The 18,941-nt window shown below is 38.6% G+C and overlaps 1 protein-coding gene across 4 annotated transcripts in view; it reads left to right on the top strand.

The window, feature by feature from the left end:
- Nucleotides 1-16,492, top strand: part of TTBK2 (tau tubulin kinase 2) — a 124,606-nt gene extending 108,114 nt beyond the window's left edge. For 3 of the 4 annotated variants that reach the window (XM_065940186.1, XM_065940188.1, XM_065940189.1), the window contains 2 exons: nt 7,206-8,479; nt 11,255-16,492. In XM_065940186.1, coding sequence (XP_065796258.1) covers nt 7,206-8,479; nt 11,255-11,717 — 1,737 coding nt within the window. In that variant the 3' untranslated portion in view covers nt 11,718-16,492. Of the gene's footprint in view, nt 1-7,205; nt 8,480-8,893; nt 9,283-11,254 lie in introns of those variants that run through there. The other variant, XM_065940187.1, reaches the window with a different exon arrangement.
- Nucleotides 16,493-18,941: the final 2,449 nt, after the last annotated feature.

Genomic DNA, 18,941 nt, shown 5'->3' with positions numbered 1-18,941 from the left:
TTCATAAAGACTTGCCTTGGTTCCCTTCCACCCGGTGTTTTTTACTCTCTCCCATCAATACTATTCTGTCCATTAAAATTGTTCGCATGATTCTCTTAACACTATCTGCAATGTTTTCTCTATCAAGCTTTTAAAAGACTTGTATATTATATTTGATAGTATGCATTTGATCTTATTTATAGATATCTTTAAATAAAAATCTTTTTTTTTAACTGAAGGTCTCTTAAATATAAACTGCATCAATTGTACATTTATGTCTAAGGTACTGAACTTACCATTCTCTTCATTTGGGGGAGCTTGGGATAAAAATGTATCTTGGTTCTTTTCTTGCAGCCTACATTCAGAGTTTACTTTTGCAAGCAGATAGTATTATTTCCCTAACTTAACTGCAGACATATTAAATAGGGAGTACCACCAGTTAGTCTGTCTAGATCTTTTGTAGCTTTGTTTATATGCTCTAGCTTAGGTAGTATGATAAAACACACTTTACCGTTCTATCTGAATATTTTAAATTATGACATATCCTGATGGGAAACAGTTTATATCTTTTTCATGCAAGCTTGCTTGTTTGTTATGATGATGTGAAAGGAAAATGTCCTTGTATCTTAAAATATGTAAGAACTATGAAAATAGGCAATGCACAGTTTATCTGTATTACAAATATAGCTAGCATATTAAATTAACTGATGAGAACTTCAGCTCTCTTTAATTCTCTCTGTTTCTTAGCACAGATTTATGAACTTTGTTTAGAGCTTTCCTTATCCATACACATGAAACCACTAGTTATCACATAGCATGTATAAAATTTTTAGATAATGTATTTTGAAAGATGGATAAATTTGCTAGATTGAAAGGAAATTGGTTTGGGGTTGTTTTTGGAAATTAGATTTTTTCCCCATCAGGGTAAATGATTATGAAGTTGAACACCCTACTAATCATTTCTAAAAAGATGCTGAACAACATAGATTTACAGGGAGTAAAATAAGACTAAGCTTTGGTTTATAGGAAAGATATTAAATTATGTTTTGATTAGCAAATGGAGAGGCAAAATTAAGTTGGCATAAATGAACAAGTGTACAGAAGGAAACTGATATAACTGCTCTGAAAGAGGTCTGACTACTGGACCAGAATGGCAGTGATTATAGGAAAGAAGGTGACCAGTTTCATGTGGTGTTGGGTAATCACTGTTGGTAGGGAGAAGTTGGACTTGGGTCTTAATATGGAAATGGAAGAGTTATTCCTTACAGAATATTGTGGCAGATTGTACCACATGATCTCTTGGTTCTAGACAGTCCTTTAGAAAGACAGTGCTTCATTTTACTTTGTAAACAGTGTAAATGTGACTGGAGAATAATAATACCACCTATATGTTGTCTATTGCTATGTAACAAAGTACTCCAAAGTTAGCTCAGTTGTGTCTGACTCTTTGCAACCCCATGGACTGTAGCACTCCAGGTTCTTCTGTCCCTGGAATTTTCCAGGCAAGAATACTATTTAAGCAATAGTTGTTATTTCACACTTTTTCTGAGGGTTGGAAGTACAGGAGTGGCTTAGTCTGTTGGGTCTGGCTCAGGGTTTCTCATGAGGTTGCTTCCAAGCTATTAGCCAGGAAAATCATCATATGGTTTGACTGGGCTGGGAAGATCCACTTCCAGGGCCATTCACGTAGTTGTTTGCAGACCTCAGTTCCTCACTGAGTTTTGGCCAGAGGCTTCAGTTCCTCACCACTTAGGCTTTCCATCCTTGACATGCAGCTGGCTTTTTCAGTGAGTGAGGAGAGAAAGAGACAGAAATGGGGGAGGCTTGGTGGTAGAGAGAACACCCTCCACCAAGGTAGAAGCCACACTGTCTTTTATAACCTAATCTCAGAAGGGGCAGTCATCATTTCTGCCATATTCTATTAGTCACACAGACCAACCTTCCCTCATATCAGGGGACTGTAATACACTGAAGAACTTTAATCATTGACTTTTTTCTCAGACATTGAGAAGAAGAAAGCAGGGGTTGGGGGTGTAAAATAATGCACAGGGAGGGAGAGGACAAGAAGAGTCACTATTTTTGTAATCTGTCTGTCAGCATCTATTAAGAGGATTACTCTGATAGTGTTACAGGAATTACTAACATCAGTACTAGGAGATTCAGGTCAGCAGTTGATTGCATTGCCTTAATTCTGTTCTTTTCAGTCCTTCAGTTGATTAAGTGTCTGCTAAGTTCCAGGTTTTGTGCTATACCTTAGGGATAAACAATTGGTACCACCCTGTTAGGTTGACAGTGAAGACCTGAATCTAAACAGTTACCTTAAACCACATGAGGTGATTGTGGTGGAGCTGGGTACACAAATGAGGATATAGATAAATCTGCCTAGGACAGGAGCATGCAATGTTGGGTGTTTTAATTGTCTCTTATTTTCTGATTTTATTTACCATTGTTATTTAGTCACTAAGCCGCGTCTGGCTGTTTGCAACCCGTGGACTGCAGCACACCAGGCTTCCCTGAGTGCCTCCCAAAGTTTGTTCAGACTCATGTCCATCGAGTCAGTTATGCCATCCAAGCATCTCATCCTCTGTTGCCCCGTTCACCTCTTGCCCTCAGTCTTTCACAGCATCAGGGTCTTTACCATGGTGAAGATGCATTACTTTCAAAAACAAGAGAACTTTGAATTTGCTGGAAGGAGATGCAGGGGTGTCAAGCAAAGATCGCAGCATGTACAAAGGCACAGAGGCTTGAAAGACCAAAATTCAGAGTATTTAAATAAGTAAGCCAGAATGGTAGGGCAAAGGAAGGAAGCTGAAGATGAGGTGGACAAGTCAGGTGATAAAGGATGTTGGCCTGCCATGCTGAGGTATATGGCTGCAGGACAAGAAACTGCCAGGTTTGAGGGAGGGGAGTAACATGCTCTTTGCGAGCCATATAGAGAGAATGGCTGGGGGAGCAGCCGGTGAGGAGGCTTTGCAATTAATTCAGTCAAATATGAGGGCTTGCATTGTGAATTGTGAAAATCTCAATGAAGACGTGAGAGATAGTTCAGTCGTGCAGCTTACCTGAAATAGTAGCTTCATGTGACTTTTCCAGTGTCCACTGAATATTTGGAGCCCTTGTACACCTAGAGTGACTATATTAAAGCTCAAAGAGTTACTCAGAGTTTCCACTGAAAAGTGAATGAGCCATGTAATATGTTGATTGATGTATCCTTTAATAGTATGGAAAGGTAAAAACTTTTTGGATTGATTGCCACCTGGTTGATTGCTTACCAGGTGGCACTAGTGGTAAAGAACCTGCTCGCCAATGTAGGAGACATAAGAAATGCAGGTTCAGTCCAGGTCGGGAAGATCCCCTGGAGGAGGACATGGCAACCGACTCCAGTACTGGAGTACTGGATTCTCCAGTCCATGGAGAATCCCATGGACAGAGGAGCCTGGTGGGCTACAGTCCATGGGGTTGCAGAGTCAGACACAACTTGAAATGGATTTTGTGGGAGTTGAATGCTTGTGCATTAACTAGGGAGTAACTAAATGTCCTCTGCCTGACCATGGATTTCTATTTTTGATCTGGAAACTTGGGTCATTATAAGTATAGAAAAGTTTTATTTCTGTGAGTTGACAGCTATAGAATTATATATATATATACACACATGATACATTATATGTATTATATGTATATAACTATATATGCTATGTATATATATACATATATATATATGATAGTGTAATTTAATCCATGAACAGTCAGAAAAGTCTAAAGACTGGGTGGACCAATTTGGGGAGTGAAAAAAGCCCATTTGTGAATTGTTCAAATGAAAGACTGGACTGTCACTTAGGAGAGGCTTCATGGAAGGAACCCAGGCATCCAGTGTTGATTTACTCATATGTTCAACCTTTATTGAGCATCTCCTGTGTGTCTGGTACAGTGCTAGGGATCAAGAATTCAAAGCCCAGTGAGTCTTCTCACTATTTAAATATGACAGATGCTGTGATAGAAACCTAGGTTGTGGAAGTTGGGAATAGTTGGATTGTTTATCCTGAAAGTGTCTTCCAATATTGTATGAAGGGGCTTGAAGACTATTAAATCCTGTAGCCATGTGTGCGATACATAGTTATAGGCCAGCCAAGAAATACTTATTTCAATCTGTCTTTTCTGGGACTTCTAAAAAAACTTTTACTCATAGTTTTTGGCACTTGTGTAAAGTATTATATATAAAGATGCTTTAAACAAAAGAAGTCTACAGTGAAATTTGAATAGCCCAAAGAAATTTGAATGGTCAAAATTTAATTTCTTTCTTAGGCCCAGAATTTGTTCCTATAACTCAGTTATTGTTCCTGTAGTAGGAACCCATGAATTACTCCCTCTGTCTCCTCTAAATTATTCGTTAGAAAAGCACAATGAAATATAGATATTTCATATACCACTTTACTTTCATTTGGAAGGGAGACTATTTGGTATGGATGTTGAATTTACCCAATTTTTGTTATCTTAATAGCATTACTATCCTTGAATGAGAGGAAAGGAAAAGGATAATTTGTAAGTTAAAATGCAAATAGTTGATTTGCAGTTTGTCTCTTGCTGTGTGACCAGTTCTAAACATCGGATAACTGTAAAATAATGAGGCTACTTTATCTGAACTAAAAAGTAGTGAGACTGATATTAGTCACACTCAGGACTAGGCCTTAATAAAAATAAGAAAATATGAAAGAAATGGAAAAGATTGAGGTCATTTTCTAGTTCTGTAGAAAGGTGTACTGATACAATTAGAGAACAGAAGAAAGGAAATGTTTAAATTCATACCTTAATGAAATGTTTGTGAGTTAGAGAATTAAGCCTTTAAAAGATGCATGTGGCTTACTGGCAGATCATTAATTTAGCCTATTTGTAGAATGTCCCGAGTATAGGAATTGCTTTTGTCTCTTTATAGTCTAATGTTAAGGAAACTGTTTTCATGTATACTTAGAATTAGCTTTCTTTATTTCTGCCTGCAGCTATTGATCTTTGGTTTGGCTCATCTTAATGTTTTGTGGATTTTTTTGTTTTATTTTTGAGACTCAGTTTCCAAGACTTCATTTAAGAGTGTGTAGTACAAGTCAGTAGGCTTTGCTGTGAGGGACTTTCAAAATCCTAGAATCCTGTCCCTGATTTTTTTTTTTTTACTGTGTTTTTCTTCATTTGTGAAATTTGTGTTAGTAGAAGTACTTAATTAAAATACCAAGCAGGTAGGAAATGGAATCAGTAAAAATGATTTTAGGAATATTTTATAAATTGAAGTGCTATATAAATATTATATGACAGTAATTTATGCAGTTTATCATAATTGCTCAGAATCTTTTCAAGAAAATTAATTCTTTTGTCTGGTGGTTCATATATCTTTTCTGTATACAAGATTATCACCTCTTTTGTCACATCACACATATATATACATATGTATCCTGAATTCAGATGAATTAAACTCAAAAGTACATTGATTCCCTAACTTCAATCCTAGACCAGTGGAGTGTTACTTTTGTAAATAATGCTGATTTCATTTTGGCTAATGTACTTGAAATTACATATAATAATGAAAAGACTTGGTTTATTTTGAATGTAAATATAGTCATCTTCCTAGTTATTTGGTATTTAATACCATTTCATATCTGTTTTTCTTACCACCATCACTCTCGGGTCTTAAAAAGTAAATTTTGAAGAGTAAATAACTATAAACTAGTTTCAAAGTCATTTAAAAAAAATATTAGAGATTTGCCATCTACCTTTAGTATAATGAAAGAGAGGTACAGGTATAAGGTGACTTCCTGAAGGGTGACAGCACCAATAGAACTTACTACCTCTTTCGCAAGGTCATTATTGTGAGAATTCATGCCTGAGCTCAGCCTGTCTTGAATTAACCTGATAGAGCCTAGCAGGACACTGTTTCCATTTAGGAGCTATTCCAGGACATTAGTTAGGTGTTTTCTCCCTGGGCTGGGCTTAGGGCAAGCTTTGCACGTTCTTAAACCTAATGGTATTCCAGACACACAGAGAAACAGATCTAAACACTTACCTGACTCTGGCCAAATGGATTTCTTAAGTGTCATTGGACTAGAGGTGGGGTCTAAGTGAAATCTCCCGTGACAGCTCCAAATTCATTTCACTTTGATATCAGACCAATTTCCATAGTTTTATTAGAGCTTAATGGGCTTCATTAAATGATCTGAATTACTTTCTCAAAAAGGCTTCTTTCTTACCAGTTTATGTAGTTGACATTTTCTGTCTCCTTACACATTTTAATTGGAAGATGTAGGTGTCCTTAAGAAAAGACATTCTTACTAAATATTGAAACTTATTCATATAGAATTGAAATGACCTCTGTAGAAGGATGGTAGAATTTCATTTATCATAAACTTGACCTTAAAAAATTAAATAAGATACAAAACGTTAGTAACATCTTCATGTTTGCTTATAGGAAAATATCAGTAATGTTGATTGGCAGAATTTATGGGAACAACAAATGCATATAAATTTGGAGTTTTTCAACTTCAAATAATTTGCTAATAATTTTCCCTATGATGCTTTATCTGGATTCTGGCAGGAAATAGCTGGGACATTCAAAGGGACTTGGAGAAAATTTAATGAAAGGACCTTTTTACAGATGTGTGGGTAGAGTTTAAGAGAGCCAGTGGGAACAGAAATAGAGGGAGCTATTCAATTTTCTGAGTCCTGGAAAAGAAGGAAGAGGGCAGTTAGCAGAACTTGGAAAGAGTCATATCTATAGGAGAGGGGGCCATGTAACAGAAGCTGTGGCCAGGATGTTAGAATGTACCACCAAAGCTGCAGTCCCTCGGGAGAAAATCAGGAGAAGTAACATCCAGATCTTTCTCTCCTCCAATTCTCTGATCCTCTCTTGGTGCTGCCCTTTGGGCAAACACAACCAGAAGTCAGAAGACAAGGGAGCCTGGACAGTGCAGGCAATAGAAGCCACTCTTCAGGGCACAGAGCAGGCTGAAGAAAAGGCAGCAGAGGTGAACTTAGAGGAAGGCTGCTCTGTACAGTTTCCGAGTAGGGAGCTTGAGTATCATGCATTTTTATTTGGAATTAGTCACCTGAAGTATGAGTTGGGCAAATCCAGTTGGGATCTGTGTTCCTCTTAGAACAAATTAGAATTTGAGCGGTCAGATCTCAGCTCATGGATCATTTATAATTCCACATGATTGCATTTAACTTTTTTTCTCCTCTCTCTCCAGATTACAATTCCAAGACCTTCTGTGGCATCTACACAGTCGACTTCAGGAAGTTTTCATTATGGTCAGCAGCCAGAAAAGAAAGACCTTCATACCATTGAGCCCACTGTGGAACTTTACTCTCCAAGGGAGAACTTCTCTGGCTTGGTTGTGATAGAGGGTGAACCACCTAGTGGAGGAAGCAGAACAGACTTGGGGCTTCAGATAGATCATATTGGTCATGACATGTTACCCAATATTAGAGAGTATGACAGATCTCAAGACCTGGGACCAAAAGACCTTCCTGATCATAACAGACTGGCTATGAGAGAATTTGAGGGCCTCCCTAGGGAATTGGAAGAGAAAAGCATTCTTGTAGGGTCAGATAATGAAGAAGAGAAATTAAGTAAAGGGCAGCATTATATTGAGATCTCCCCTCTCCCAGGAGACTTGGTAACAATGGAGAGGGATCATTCAGCTACTAGTGAACCTGTTGATGTGACAAAGACACAGACTTTTAGTGTGGTGCCAAATCAAGACAAAAATCATGAGATAATGAAACTTCTGGCAGTTGGACCTTCAGAAGTATCTCCACGAGTTATTGACCCATATGTTGAAGAGAAGATAGGCCAGGTGGCAGCAATGCAAAGAAGTAAGTTATCTAAGGAGGATGACATCAGGGGTGAAGATTTGCCAAATCATTCCGGAGACCTCTCTACTTTTTTGCACCAAGAGGGTAAGAGAGAGAAAATTGCCCCTAGAAATGGAGAGCTATTTAATCCTGTTTCAGAGAATGAACACTGTCCCCCGTCCCGGAAGGATGTGGTTAGGTCATCCTTTGTAACTAGACACAGCCGAATCCCTGTTCTAGCACAAGAGATAGACTCAACTTTTGACTCATCCTCTCCAGTCTCTGCAAAAGAAAAGCTCCTCCAAAAGAAAGCTTGCCAGCCAGACCTTGTCAAGCTCCTGGTGGAGAAAAGGCAACTCAGGTCTCTCCTTGGGGACCTCTCAAGTGCCTCTGATAAACTGCTAGAGGAGAGATTAGCCACTGTTCCTGCTCCCTTTTCCGAGGAGGAAGTCTTCACCCCCTTTTCAAGACTGGCTGCAGAATCACACCTGAGCAGGTCAGCCGAAGACAGCTTTCTGGCACCCATCATCTCCCAGTCTAGAAAGAGCAAAATTCCAAGACCAGTTTCATGGGTCAACACAGATCAAGTCAATAGCTCAACTCCATCTCAGTTCTTGCCTCGGCCACCACCCGGAAAACCACCCATGAGGCCTGGAGTAGAAGCCAGGTAATGCTGTGTCCTCTCCTTTGTTAAGTGTGCAGCTTGATTTCTGGGTCTGCTTGATTATGCCAAAGGTTTCATTTCTTCATTGCCTGCTTCTGATCATCTGCTTCCTTCCCTGTCTCCCCAAGCTGTATAGCACAGTGTAGTTGAGGTGTTCAGTTTGAGCCCAGTTACTTCTTAGCTCTCCCACTTTCTAGTAGTATGAACCCAAATTTCCTTATCTGAAAGATGGGTAAAACATTTGCTTAATTGTTTTGGGAGGAGGAAATCTGGTAGCATATGTCAAGAACTTTGTTTAGTGCTTATTAGCATAAAACAAAGGTTCTTTTCCCCAGTTCATTTTAACGAGATAGTTGGTAATTTTCTAGTTTTGTCTAGTCAGAATCCCATTATAACAGATGTCATTATGATATCAAGTTCTAGGGAAGAATCAGATCTGTCCAGTTCATTCGCTCAGTCGTGTCCGGCTCTCTGCGACCCCATGAATCACAGCACGCCCGGCCTCCCTGTCCATCACCAACTCCCGGAGTTTACTCAGACTCACGCCCATCAAGCCAGTGATGCCATCCAGCTATCTCATCCTCTGTCGTCCCCTTCTCCTCCTGCCCCCAATCCCTCCCAGCATCAGGGTCTTTCCAGTGAGTCAGCTCCTCGAATGAGGTGGCCATAAGAATACTTGTCTATAATTTGATGAATGAATCCTGGTAACAGTTACATTTATCTGATGATAATGAATTAAATTTAAAAATTCCTATAGGGAGTTTCCCTACATCTGATGATATATAGAACCATACATAATAAAGATATTGCCTTAATATTTACTGTATGGTATGCTTATTTATTGAAATATTCTTATTTGTAGTTGACCAGGGAGTGATTTTATTTTGAAGAGGGGAAAATAATTGGGAAGTAATAAACCAATTAAGAGTGCTTTCCTTGGAGCCATTACTCACTTTTCACAAAGTAGTATGGTCTGAACCCTTGGAGAAGAAAGTGAAAGGATAGTCTTTTAACAGAAGCAAAGTGGACATCAAAATAAATTTACTTGAAAATTATAGCCTGTTTTAGATAACACAATAGGCCTCCATCTGTTACAAAAATTTCTGAAGTATATTAAAGTGAGGTTCTATCTGTATTATTACTCAGCAGAAGTTGCTATCCTTACCTAAAGTAAGTTCAGTTTTGACTTGCCTTAGGGTTTCTTTCAGGTTTGAAGGTAAACATTAGACTTGAAATGACCATGGGACTAAACTTCAACAGGAAAAACAGTGATGAATAAACAGCAGTCTAAATTTAGCTGAGACATTTTCAAAAGATGATTCCATGAGCAGTATTCACACAACCCCCGCTTCTTTTTTGCTTGGCGTCTATGCTTAATAGAGATAGTATATCTGTGTGTATAGCTGCTTTGGACTGCAGCTCAAGTCCAAATCTTAATTATCATTTACTATTTAGAACTTTGCATGTCCCTTAGAAGAACGTGGTAACTTGATAACAAAGCCAAATATGTGGCATTGTGTCAGATGCTACACAGCTGACCAGCCTGAAACTCGGGAAATTCAGCGGGAACTCAGCTTTCCCACACAGGTCCTGGCAAAGAGGCATTGTCTTACTCCATTCTAGTTTTACTATAAGATCCATGAAGTTAGGCTTAACCAGAATGAATTCCTGTCATTTGTCAGTACAGGTAGATGATGGGGAAGAAAGAGGAGAGAAAATTTAGAGAAGAAAAAACACAGTAACTTGTTCTGACCCACGATGGTGATGTGGCTGTATATGTCCCCTGCATCCTAGGTGCCAATACAACTTGGAAGTTTTTCTTCTGGTTTCTTCTGTAAGGAGTGGCATGTCAGCAGTTTGAGGTTTAAATTCTTATACCAAATGAATTTTAGATAGGCCAAGACAGAAAGACATTTAGGGCAGAGGAGACACTGCTATTCATATGAATATTTTCTATATTTGGAATTCTGGGCCCAAGCTTGTTTGCCAGTAAGAAAGGCAAACAGTCCCCAAACCCAGCTCTCCTGAATCACAGGCAGAACTGTGAGGGGCAGAACTGAGCTATTGTCAGGGGCAGAAACTGAGGCCCAGAGAAACCAGTGACTACTCTTTTCTTTTGGAAATTATTAAAGAAATTGAAATGTATTTTTATCTGCAGTTCCTGCTATTGGTGAGTACAGTTGGTGTTGAAGACATATTGTAGAGTTTAATGTTTGCATAAGTGCACGTAGAATTCCTGTCCTAGAAACCTTAAACAAAATGGTTTATTCTATCTCGTGTGCTAACATGCTTAGAGACATTTCATTAAGTAAATCCTGAAATGGGAAGAGCTAACGTGCTCTAAGAGGAAGGGGACTAACAACAAGTAAGTGCTTTTGGATGGCAGACATCCAGTTAAGTACTTTATGGCACTTGACTGCTCAGTAACCCTGTGAGATAGATAATATTCTCATTCAAAGCTGGGAGAGGTGAAGTACTTGTCCACGGTCATGCAACTGATACACGGAAGAGTAACTCTGCGTCTCTCTGTTTCCTAATTTGGACTCACATCATACATGTTACATATTGGAGAAGGAAATGGCAACCCACTCCAGTATTCGTGCCTGGAGAATCCCATGACAAAGGAGCCTGGTGGGCTACAGTCCCTGGGGTCGCGAAGAGTCAGACACGGCTGAGCGACTGACGCACACACGTACATATTATGACTGGGACATTGTGACTTGCTGGTCTCAGCTGAAGTGAATTAAAATGAAACTAATTATTCTCTGTTCTCTTAAGGCTCCGCAGATATAAAGTCCTAGGGAGTAGCAATTCCGACTCAGACCTTTTCTCCCGCCTGGCCCAAATTCTTCAAAATGGATCTCAGAAACCCCGGAGCACTACGCAGTGCAAGAGTCCAGGAACCCCTCACAATCCAAAAACACCACCCAAGAGTCCAGTTGTCCCTCGCAGGAGTCCCAGTTCCTCTCCTCGAAGCTCTTCCTTGCCTCGCACATCCAGTTCCTCACCATCTCGGGCTGGACGGCCCCACCATGACCAGAGGAGTTCATCCCCACATCTGGGGAGAAGCAAGTCACCTCCCAGCCACTCGGGATCTTCCTCCTCCAGGAGGTCCTGCCAACAGGAACATTGCAAATCCAGCAAGAACGGCCTGAAAGGATCCGGCAGCTTCCACCACCATTCAGCCAGCGCTAAAGCCCCCCCAGGGAAGAGTAAGTCAGCCAGTAAGCTCAGCAGATAGGAGCTGGGCCGCATCTCTCTGAAAGGTGTGCGATCTTCCTCCTAAATCTGATGCATGTGTGTTCCTGTACTGTCTATTTAAAAAAGAAAAAAATCAGTGTTGATCTTCTCTCACAAAAGAAAGTAACTTGACAAATTATTTATAAGAAGATATAAATATATGATAAGAAATTACCTAAGGCAGGCAGCAAGCAGATCAGGAATCAGTGTCTTTGCATAGGAATGGGCCATCCAGCACAATCAAAAGGGGTGAAACTGGCTAAATGGACTCTCAGTTTTTAGATGCCTTCGAAACAAAAGTGTTGAAGGTAGGTGGTAGATTGGAATTTTAAGGGGTATGGCCTGGTTTTTTAAAGGCTATACTCAAAGATTATATAGCAAAACTGAAACTTCTAGTATTTGCTTTCCAAAACTTCCCAGCCTTGGAGAGTCAAAATCACTCCAATATTCAAAGTATGTGAGAAGTGTGTGCTAGGGAGCCAGCGCTTGGATACATTTGGCTGATGTGTTTATCTGGTGTATTGAGAGTTCATACCTTTACTTTACCTCATTCCTAGTACCCTCCTTGGATTTCACATTTTTTAAAGTTAGTGTTTGCACCTGATCCAGTCTCTCTTATTTTAACACATTCTAATGTGCTTTTAGCAGCACATGCCAAGAATTTAAAATCCAATTATTTTTAATCTCCTAATATTTATCTTTGGAGCAACAGTTCTTAGTATATTTTTATTGTGAAAAATAACTGGTGAAGATTAGGTGAAGGAAGGCACAGTTAACTAGAACCACTTTCAGGCTTTAGTGCTTTAGGGAGGGGGGCCGAGTGTGGAGTAACACTCTTTGAGATAGACGACCCTCTTCCCTTTGTTGTTTCCTCCCTGTGGAAGGAAAGCCGACCAGAGTAGTAGACCTTGCTTCCTTAAATACTCTAGGTACCAGCTCTTTCTACCGTCAGCCTCCAAGGCAACACCAGGAAAGTACATTGCTGTGGAATGTGACTTTATGCTTTTAGAGCTTTAGGAAGAAACATAGGAAGAAATTTGGTATAATGAGGCTTAAAATTATCAAACTTTGTATTTTATATGTTTAGCCAAGAAGGAATGAGTACCTGAGGAAATAAATTTAGGGTCAGTATTTATCTGTTAAGGTTTTATTACCTGCTTCTCCTGTGTTTTAGTTTGAATATTTGGGCTTCTTGACCTGATTTACATGTAATCTTAATTTATAAAGCTGTAAGGAGGATCATATTTGTTCTGATCTCACTCTTTGCTAAGAGGAATCAATCAGAGTTAAATTATAGCAGATTTTTTAAATGGGCTCTTTTGTACTTTGTAGTTTTTGTGTTGTAAAGACCTCATTAAGGTCAGGTAAATTGGTCTGCTTGCTGTTGAAATTTGCCTTCTAGCAAACATCTGTGCTTTCGCTTTGACCTTGTATTTGCTGCCAAACCTAATATGGTTGAATTGGAAAACAGAAAAAGAAAGATATTTCCTCACCAAGTGAACATATTCTAATGCTGCATCAAAGCTGCCCTGAAGCTGCACTGACTGAACTTTTCTTGTTCTCTATATCCGTGTTGAGCTTTTTGAAAAAAAAAAATGAAAAACTCAAAACACTATTGAGGCATATATGGTCTCCCATAAGAAATGTAGCATAATGTGGAATCTTAATTTCTCTCCGGTTTCAAGACTACAGAGGAATGCAATAGATAAGACATATTTGCTGTTTAACTTAAGCAACTGTAATATTGGAAGACCAGTCCTTTGTATTATATTGTATAATAGTTGCTAAAACACTACTTGCATGTCTTCATGGTAAATTATATAAATATTTATAAATATATAGAGAAACATATGCTTATATAAACTCATTCTTTCTCATTCTCCATTTGTAATTTCAAGATCACAGATGGTGAGATTACTTTTTATTGTGTGCCTCGTGTACACTTGGGCCTTGCCTATCTTCATTTCTGAAAATCTGTTCTTGGCATGTGACACTTCAGATTCTTTTTGCCTTCCTTGTGTATGTGCAAAGGTTGGCAGTCTTTAACAGGCCAAGATAGGTTATTTAATTTTCATTTTTAAAAAATTTTGATAGGGGAAAAAATTACTAGGACAGCTTATAATACTGATTCAGAGGTTTGTCATGTTAATCACATAATTCTCTCCTATGGTTAGAGTGGATAAACTGGGTTGATAATCATGGGTCTACCATAAATAGATTTTTTTTTTTTAATCTCTTAAAAAATTACCATTCTGCTTTCCTCTTTTCATCTCACTTTGTCAGGGGCGGGGTGGAGGTAAGAAGTAATCTGTAATTAAGAAATTATCTCTGTTTTCCTGTTGTATTAGCAAAATTGTGCTAAAAGTAGCCAGCTTTAAATCCTGACCCCTCTAATCAGAAATGTGCTTGTGGTAACTATTCAAAAAACCGATGAGGCTGCAAACTGTAGTAAGGTGTGCTATTTTATTTCTTACTGGTACTTCTCTGCTAGAAGTTAAACCTGATAGTGATGACAACACGGCAACTGAATGTTTTTTCTCTTTCTTGAGTCCTTCCATTTTTCTCCCAACTTTTCCACTGTGTTGCCCCTTTTTCTAAATGGCACTGTCAAACTCAAGATCCAGAGAGAGAAAATTTTGCTGTGTAAGAATGTTTTATTTTGCACATAGAGAAAAAGAGTTAACCAAAGATATTTCTGCTCTGATACTTTCAAAAAAAGACTAATTATATCTCATGTATCAATAGATCCACTTAAAAGGACTGTCTTGTATAGAGATGTACTCTGCTTATAAAAAAAAAAAAAAAAAAAAAACTACGGTTTTAGATGTCTTGGGCTAAAAAGAGAAGTTGGCAGCCCTGAGCAAAGCACTTTTGGCACAAGGGTTTTTGTTTTTATTTCTGTATGATACAGAAAATGAATTGGGTTTTGTTGTTATTGTTAGTTCTGTTTAAATTTATTTTTATTTTTTTTAGTGATGGCATATTTCACATTTCAGTGACATAGATCATCCAAGTAATTCTGAACCAGTTTGGTTATTCTAAGATGAGGGACTTGGCTATCCTTTAAAGTCAAGCCAAACTATATTAAGAGTAGTATGGGGAAGAAGTTAAAATTATCTTTTGAAAACCAAGTGCCTCCTAGATTCTTCTATCACAACAAAATGGTTAGTTACCTTGTCCAGTCTCTGGAATGGGTGGAGCAGAAGATGAAATTAGCCATAGCTCAGTCTCTTTAGGTAGCTTACTCCTAAATTATGCTGCCAAATCTCCAGGGTGTATAGATTGTTCGAAATATTAAAATTCCACGCAGCAGTCTTTTGCACAGCTTAAAGGCATTTTACTTTAACGTACAGTGAACAAAGAATGAAAATTGGGTCATATCAAATTTAACTGTAAAGCACAGATCATAAACATGCTTGAATGGTGGGTCTTAAATAAGACACTGTTACTCTCAACTGTGGTGTGCAAGCTGGCCTTGCTGACAGCAGCATAGTTACATTCTGTTTTTTAAGTTGCATGTTGTGAAGTAAAATTTTTTTTTAAGTTGCTAAGTTAATCAAGTCCTAAATAACTAGCAAAATGTAATTAAGACCCACTGTTGCCATTATCCACTCTGTATTGTTTGCTTTGAAACACTAAACAAATCTCAGCTGCTTACTAATCCAGTGGACTAGGGTGCAGTATCTCTTTCTCTGTCACTCTTAGCCACTATGGGAACTTGAGGTTCTTCTGTAATCATCAGAGATTCCTTCCAGGCCACAGATTTTTATGTGACTGTTTCTATGGTTATATTTAATTGACAAGGAAAAATGTTGGTGCATGTTTCATAAACCCAGACAGATAGTTAAAACCATAGCTAGTTTTTATATATCCAATAGCTTTGAATTAAAAACAGATGCTTCTTCCCTCAAGAGCAGAGGATTCTTTGTTCTAGGAACTACATTCTTAATCTAACATTAGAATTGGTGATAGGAGAAACAGGATCCAGAATTCAGAATTTAGTGGCTTAAGGGAAAAATGCATCTTACTTTGGCTACTTGAAAACACATTTATTTGTAGGTAAGTCTAGATTTAGCCTTGAAGGTCAAAATTTTCACATTTTAAAACTTTTTCATTCCTTGATATCAAAGCATGACATATGTTAGGGAACTATTTGTTTTGTCATGTTTATATGTTTTGGAATTAAGTTATATGCATTCACTGTTTTAAAATCTGCCCATTTCTGTTTATGTGTATTTACCACACATGTGTTGGGACTTTGCCTAAAGGAGAGAGATTTCAGCACCTGTATCACTGAGGAGATAGAATGGTTGATGACAACTATGTTGTTTAATTTTCTTGAGTTTGGTACTATAGACAGTTGTTTGCAGAGTAGTTCATCATCTGTTCTAACAAAGTATTCAGGATTAAGGCATGTAACCACTGTGGTAGTCCTCACATGTCAATATTAACCCAAGTTCAGAAATCACAGGTGCATATTTAGACCTTAACTTAGAGATGGGAACAAGAGGCAGTTCTAATCCAGAACTGAGTAGTTCATATACTCTTCCCATGAACTACTCTTTCATACAGAAAGAGTAGTTCATGGGAAACCCCAGGTGGTTGGTTGGTAGGACGTCCCACTTCATCCAGTAGAACTCTGGTATAGAATTCAAGGATGTGAGAGTAGTGTGGAAACATATCATTGGATATTCTCCAGAGTTTGACTGTCCCTCTGGAATCATGAGAAATTTAAACCAGTTAGATTCAGGAGACTGCAGAATCTGTTGCCAGCTCTGCTAGAATTCCTATGGTTCTTAGGTAACTCCAGCAAATGGGACAAGGATCCCCCTATTGATTTAAAGGGAAATTTGGATGCTACACACCTCAAATTCTTGTCTGGACATGAAATGATTATATTATATTCTTGACCCATCAGTATATTTTCTAGTTCAGTTGTGGTTATCTGTTCCAACTTTTAAAACATAACCTTGATGTTTAATTACTTCCCTTAAGCAGATCCGAAAATCAGAGTATGTGACAAGATCAAAGTCACCTTGACCTGATACACAATCTTAAAACTAAAGAGCCAAGTAGAAACCTTTACTCAGTAATGATTTGATGATTATTTCCATAGATTTTGCTGGATCCTTGGTCTTAAGGAGACATGTAAAGGAAGTGAAGCCTTTTTCTTCATTGCCCTGTGAAACTTTAACAGGATCTGCCTCTTTAATTGAAGTGACAGTATGGGCACAGTATGTATCTCTGATACTCTGGGCCAGGGATTCTGGGTTCCTTGACCGAGAGAATAGGATTCCATGAGGCAGACCTTTGAGCCCATGTTGACTATAGAACTTGCTGACATAATTTTACACACTAATGATAGGAAATTTTCTCTTTTCAGTAGTTTAATACATGTTGTGTACATAAGTGTTCACTCACCAAGTTAAAAACACTGGGTAAACCTAGTTTTTATATAGACTACCCCTGCCATATATTCCTTCCACCCCCCCACCCCCTGCCCTTAAAATATACACTTCAAATCCTTAAAAATTCCTGTATGGCACTTCACCATCCCTGGGGTCTGTCTGGGTGTTCTTCTCATCCACAAGGGATAAACAAACCTACCAGAGCTTGAATGTAGTTTATTTTAGGGATCAACGCAGGGAAGGGAAAGGCCTTGGGATTTTTTCTTTTTAAACTATTTCCCGGTTAGATAAATTAGTTCATAATTCAGAAATACAAATAGAGGAAACTAAAGGAAATGTAACATGTACCACTGGGGCTCTTAAATTGAATTGTGTGAACTTGTGAACTGAGTAAAGAAAAGAACAGATGACCCAGGCTTGCGCTTCCTCACTTCTCATGCACAGTTCCTGGTTCCCCTCCTGACTCCTTTCCTAAAATAACCAACTGCTGATGTCACTGGGTCATTTACTTACAAGTTTACAGCTTTTAGGAAAAAAGAGAGAGTTGAGAAGCATCTAATTTTGAATTAAATATAAATCTTGAAAGTTTCTAACTATTGGCATCTTTTAAATCAGATGGAACCGCAAACCAGAAGAATTCACTCATCGAGCAAGACAAGTTAGAGTAATTTAACAGTTCCATAGTTTTCTCCCTTTCTTCTCTTCATGAAATCAGTGATGAGAAGCTACTCTTTGAAATACCTCCAAAGGTATTGTATTGTATCCCTTTCCCCTCCAAGCAGCCCTCTTGATGCATTTTTGCTCAGGCAACCAAGGACAGAGAGTATTGGCAGAAACATGAGTGCTTTTGTAAAGGCCATCTGTACATAAAAGTGTAATTATTTATTTAATTTTCCCATTTGTATCATATTAAAGCTTTGTACAGTGTTTTAAGTTCTGTTTTAAAATTATTTTGTATTTTATTTTTATAATCTAGTAATAAAATATTCATTCCGCATGCAAACTCTAGTTCTGTTTGTGTGATGGTTTGGATTTCAGAGGTGGGAAATATTTTTCTAATTTAATAGTTATTGAATGCACCGGAGGTCACAGGATCAACAGGGAGCAGAAAGTGTTCTATAAATGCAGTAGCACATCCAGAAGTGACCTAGAAAAAGCAGCACTGGAATAGAAACTAGGTATTCACTTTCCCCTGCAGACAACAACCAGGGTTCAGGGATGTGAGGAGAGGGTTCCCCATGTAATAAAATTGAAAGTGTTAAAAGCTCTCTTTCAACCCATCATTGTATCGCTGGTTGGAGGTATTTTTCCCTTCTCTGCAGGAGACGTCCCCGTATCACTGGAGTGATTTCTGCTTTCCAGCATCCCCTCTTTTTCACTGTCCTTTGAACCAAGGGAACTCTCAGGAGGCTTTCACGCGAGCACTGCTTCACCTTTCCTGATTTGGTTTGGCCTGAATGTTAGTGCCATTTGTTTTTCTCAGCCGGTTTCCCTTTCTTGAGTTCTCAGTGAAGCAGCAACATCCAAAGAGATGATTCTCGTATTTTTTGAAATAAGAAAAATTAAGAAATAACAAGCTGCCAGAAACTAATCATGTGTATGCCTATTAACTGCTAAACTGCAAAGGAGCTGAACTATTAACCTCGTGTAACGTATAAGGGATAATAAAGACGGCGAATCTGTGTGCAGGGTGGCCTGGGGCACTTTTAAGGGTCGTGGGCTGAGGATCCTAAAAAGCCCGTCTGACTTAAAGTCTTAAATGATCGTCAGTTGTTGGTGAGTGCTGGAAAACGAGTGGGCAGGGGACTCAAAACTCA

The sequence above is a fragment of the Muntiacus reevesi genome, chromosome 7, assembly GCF_963930625.1.
Source record: "Muntiacus reevesi chromosome 7, mMunRee1.1, whole genome shotgun sequence".
Taxonomy (NCBI): Eukaryota; Metazoa; Chordata; class Mammalia; order Artiodactyla; family Cervidae; genus Muntiacus; species Muntiacus reevesi.
The sequence above is the reverse complement of the archived record's forward strand: the minus strand, read 5'-3'. Positions and strand labels throughout refer to the sequence as shown.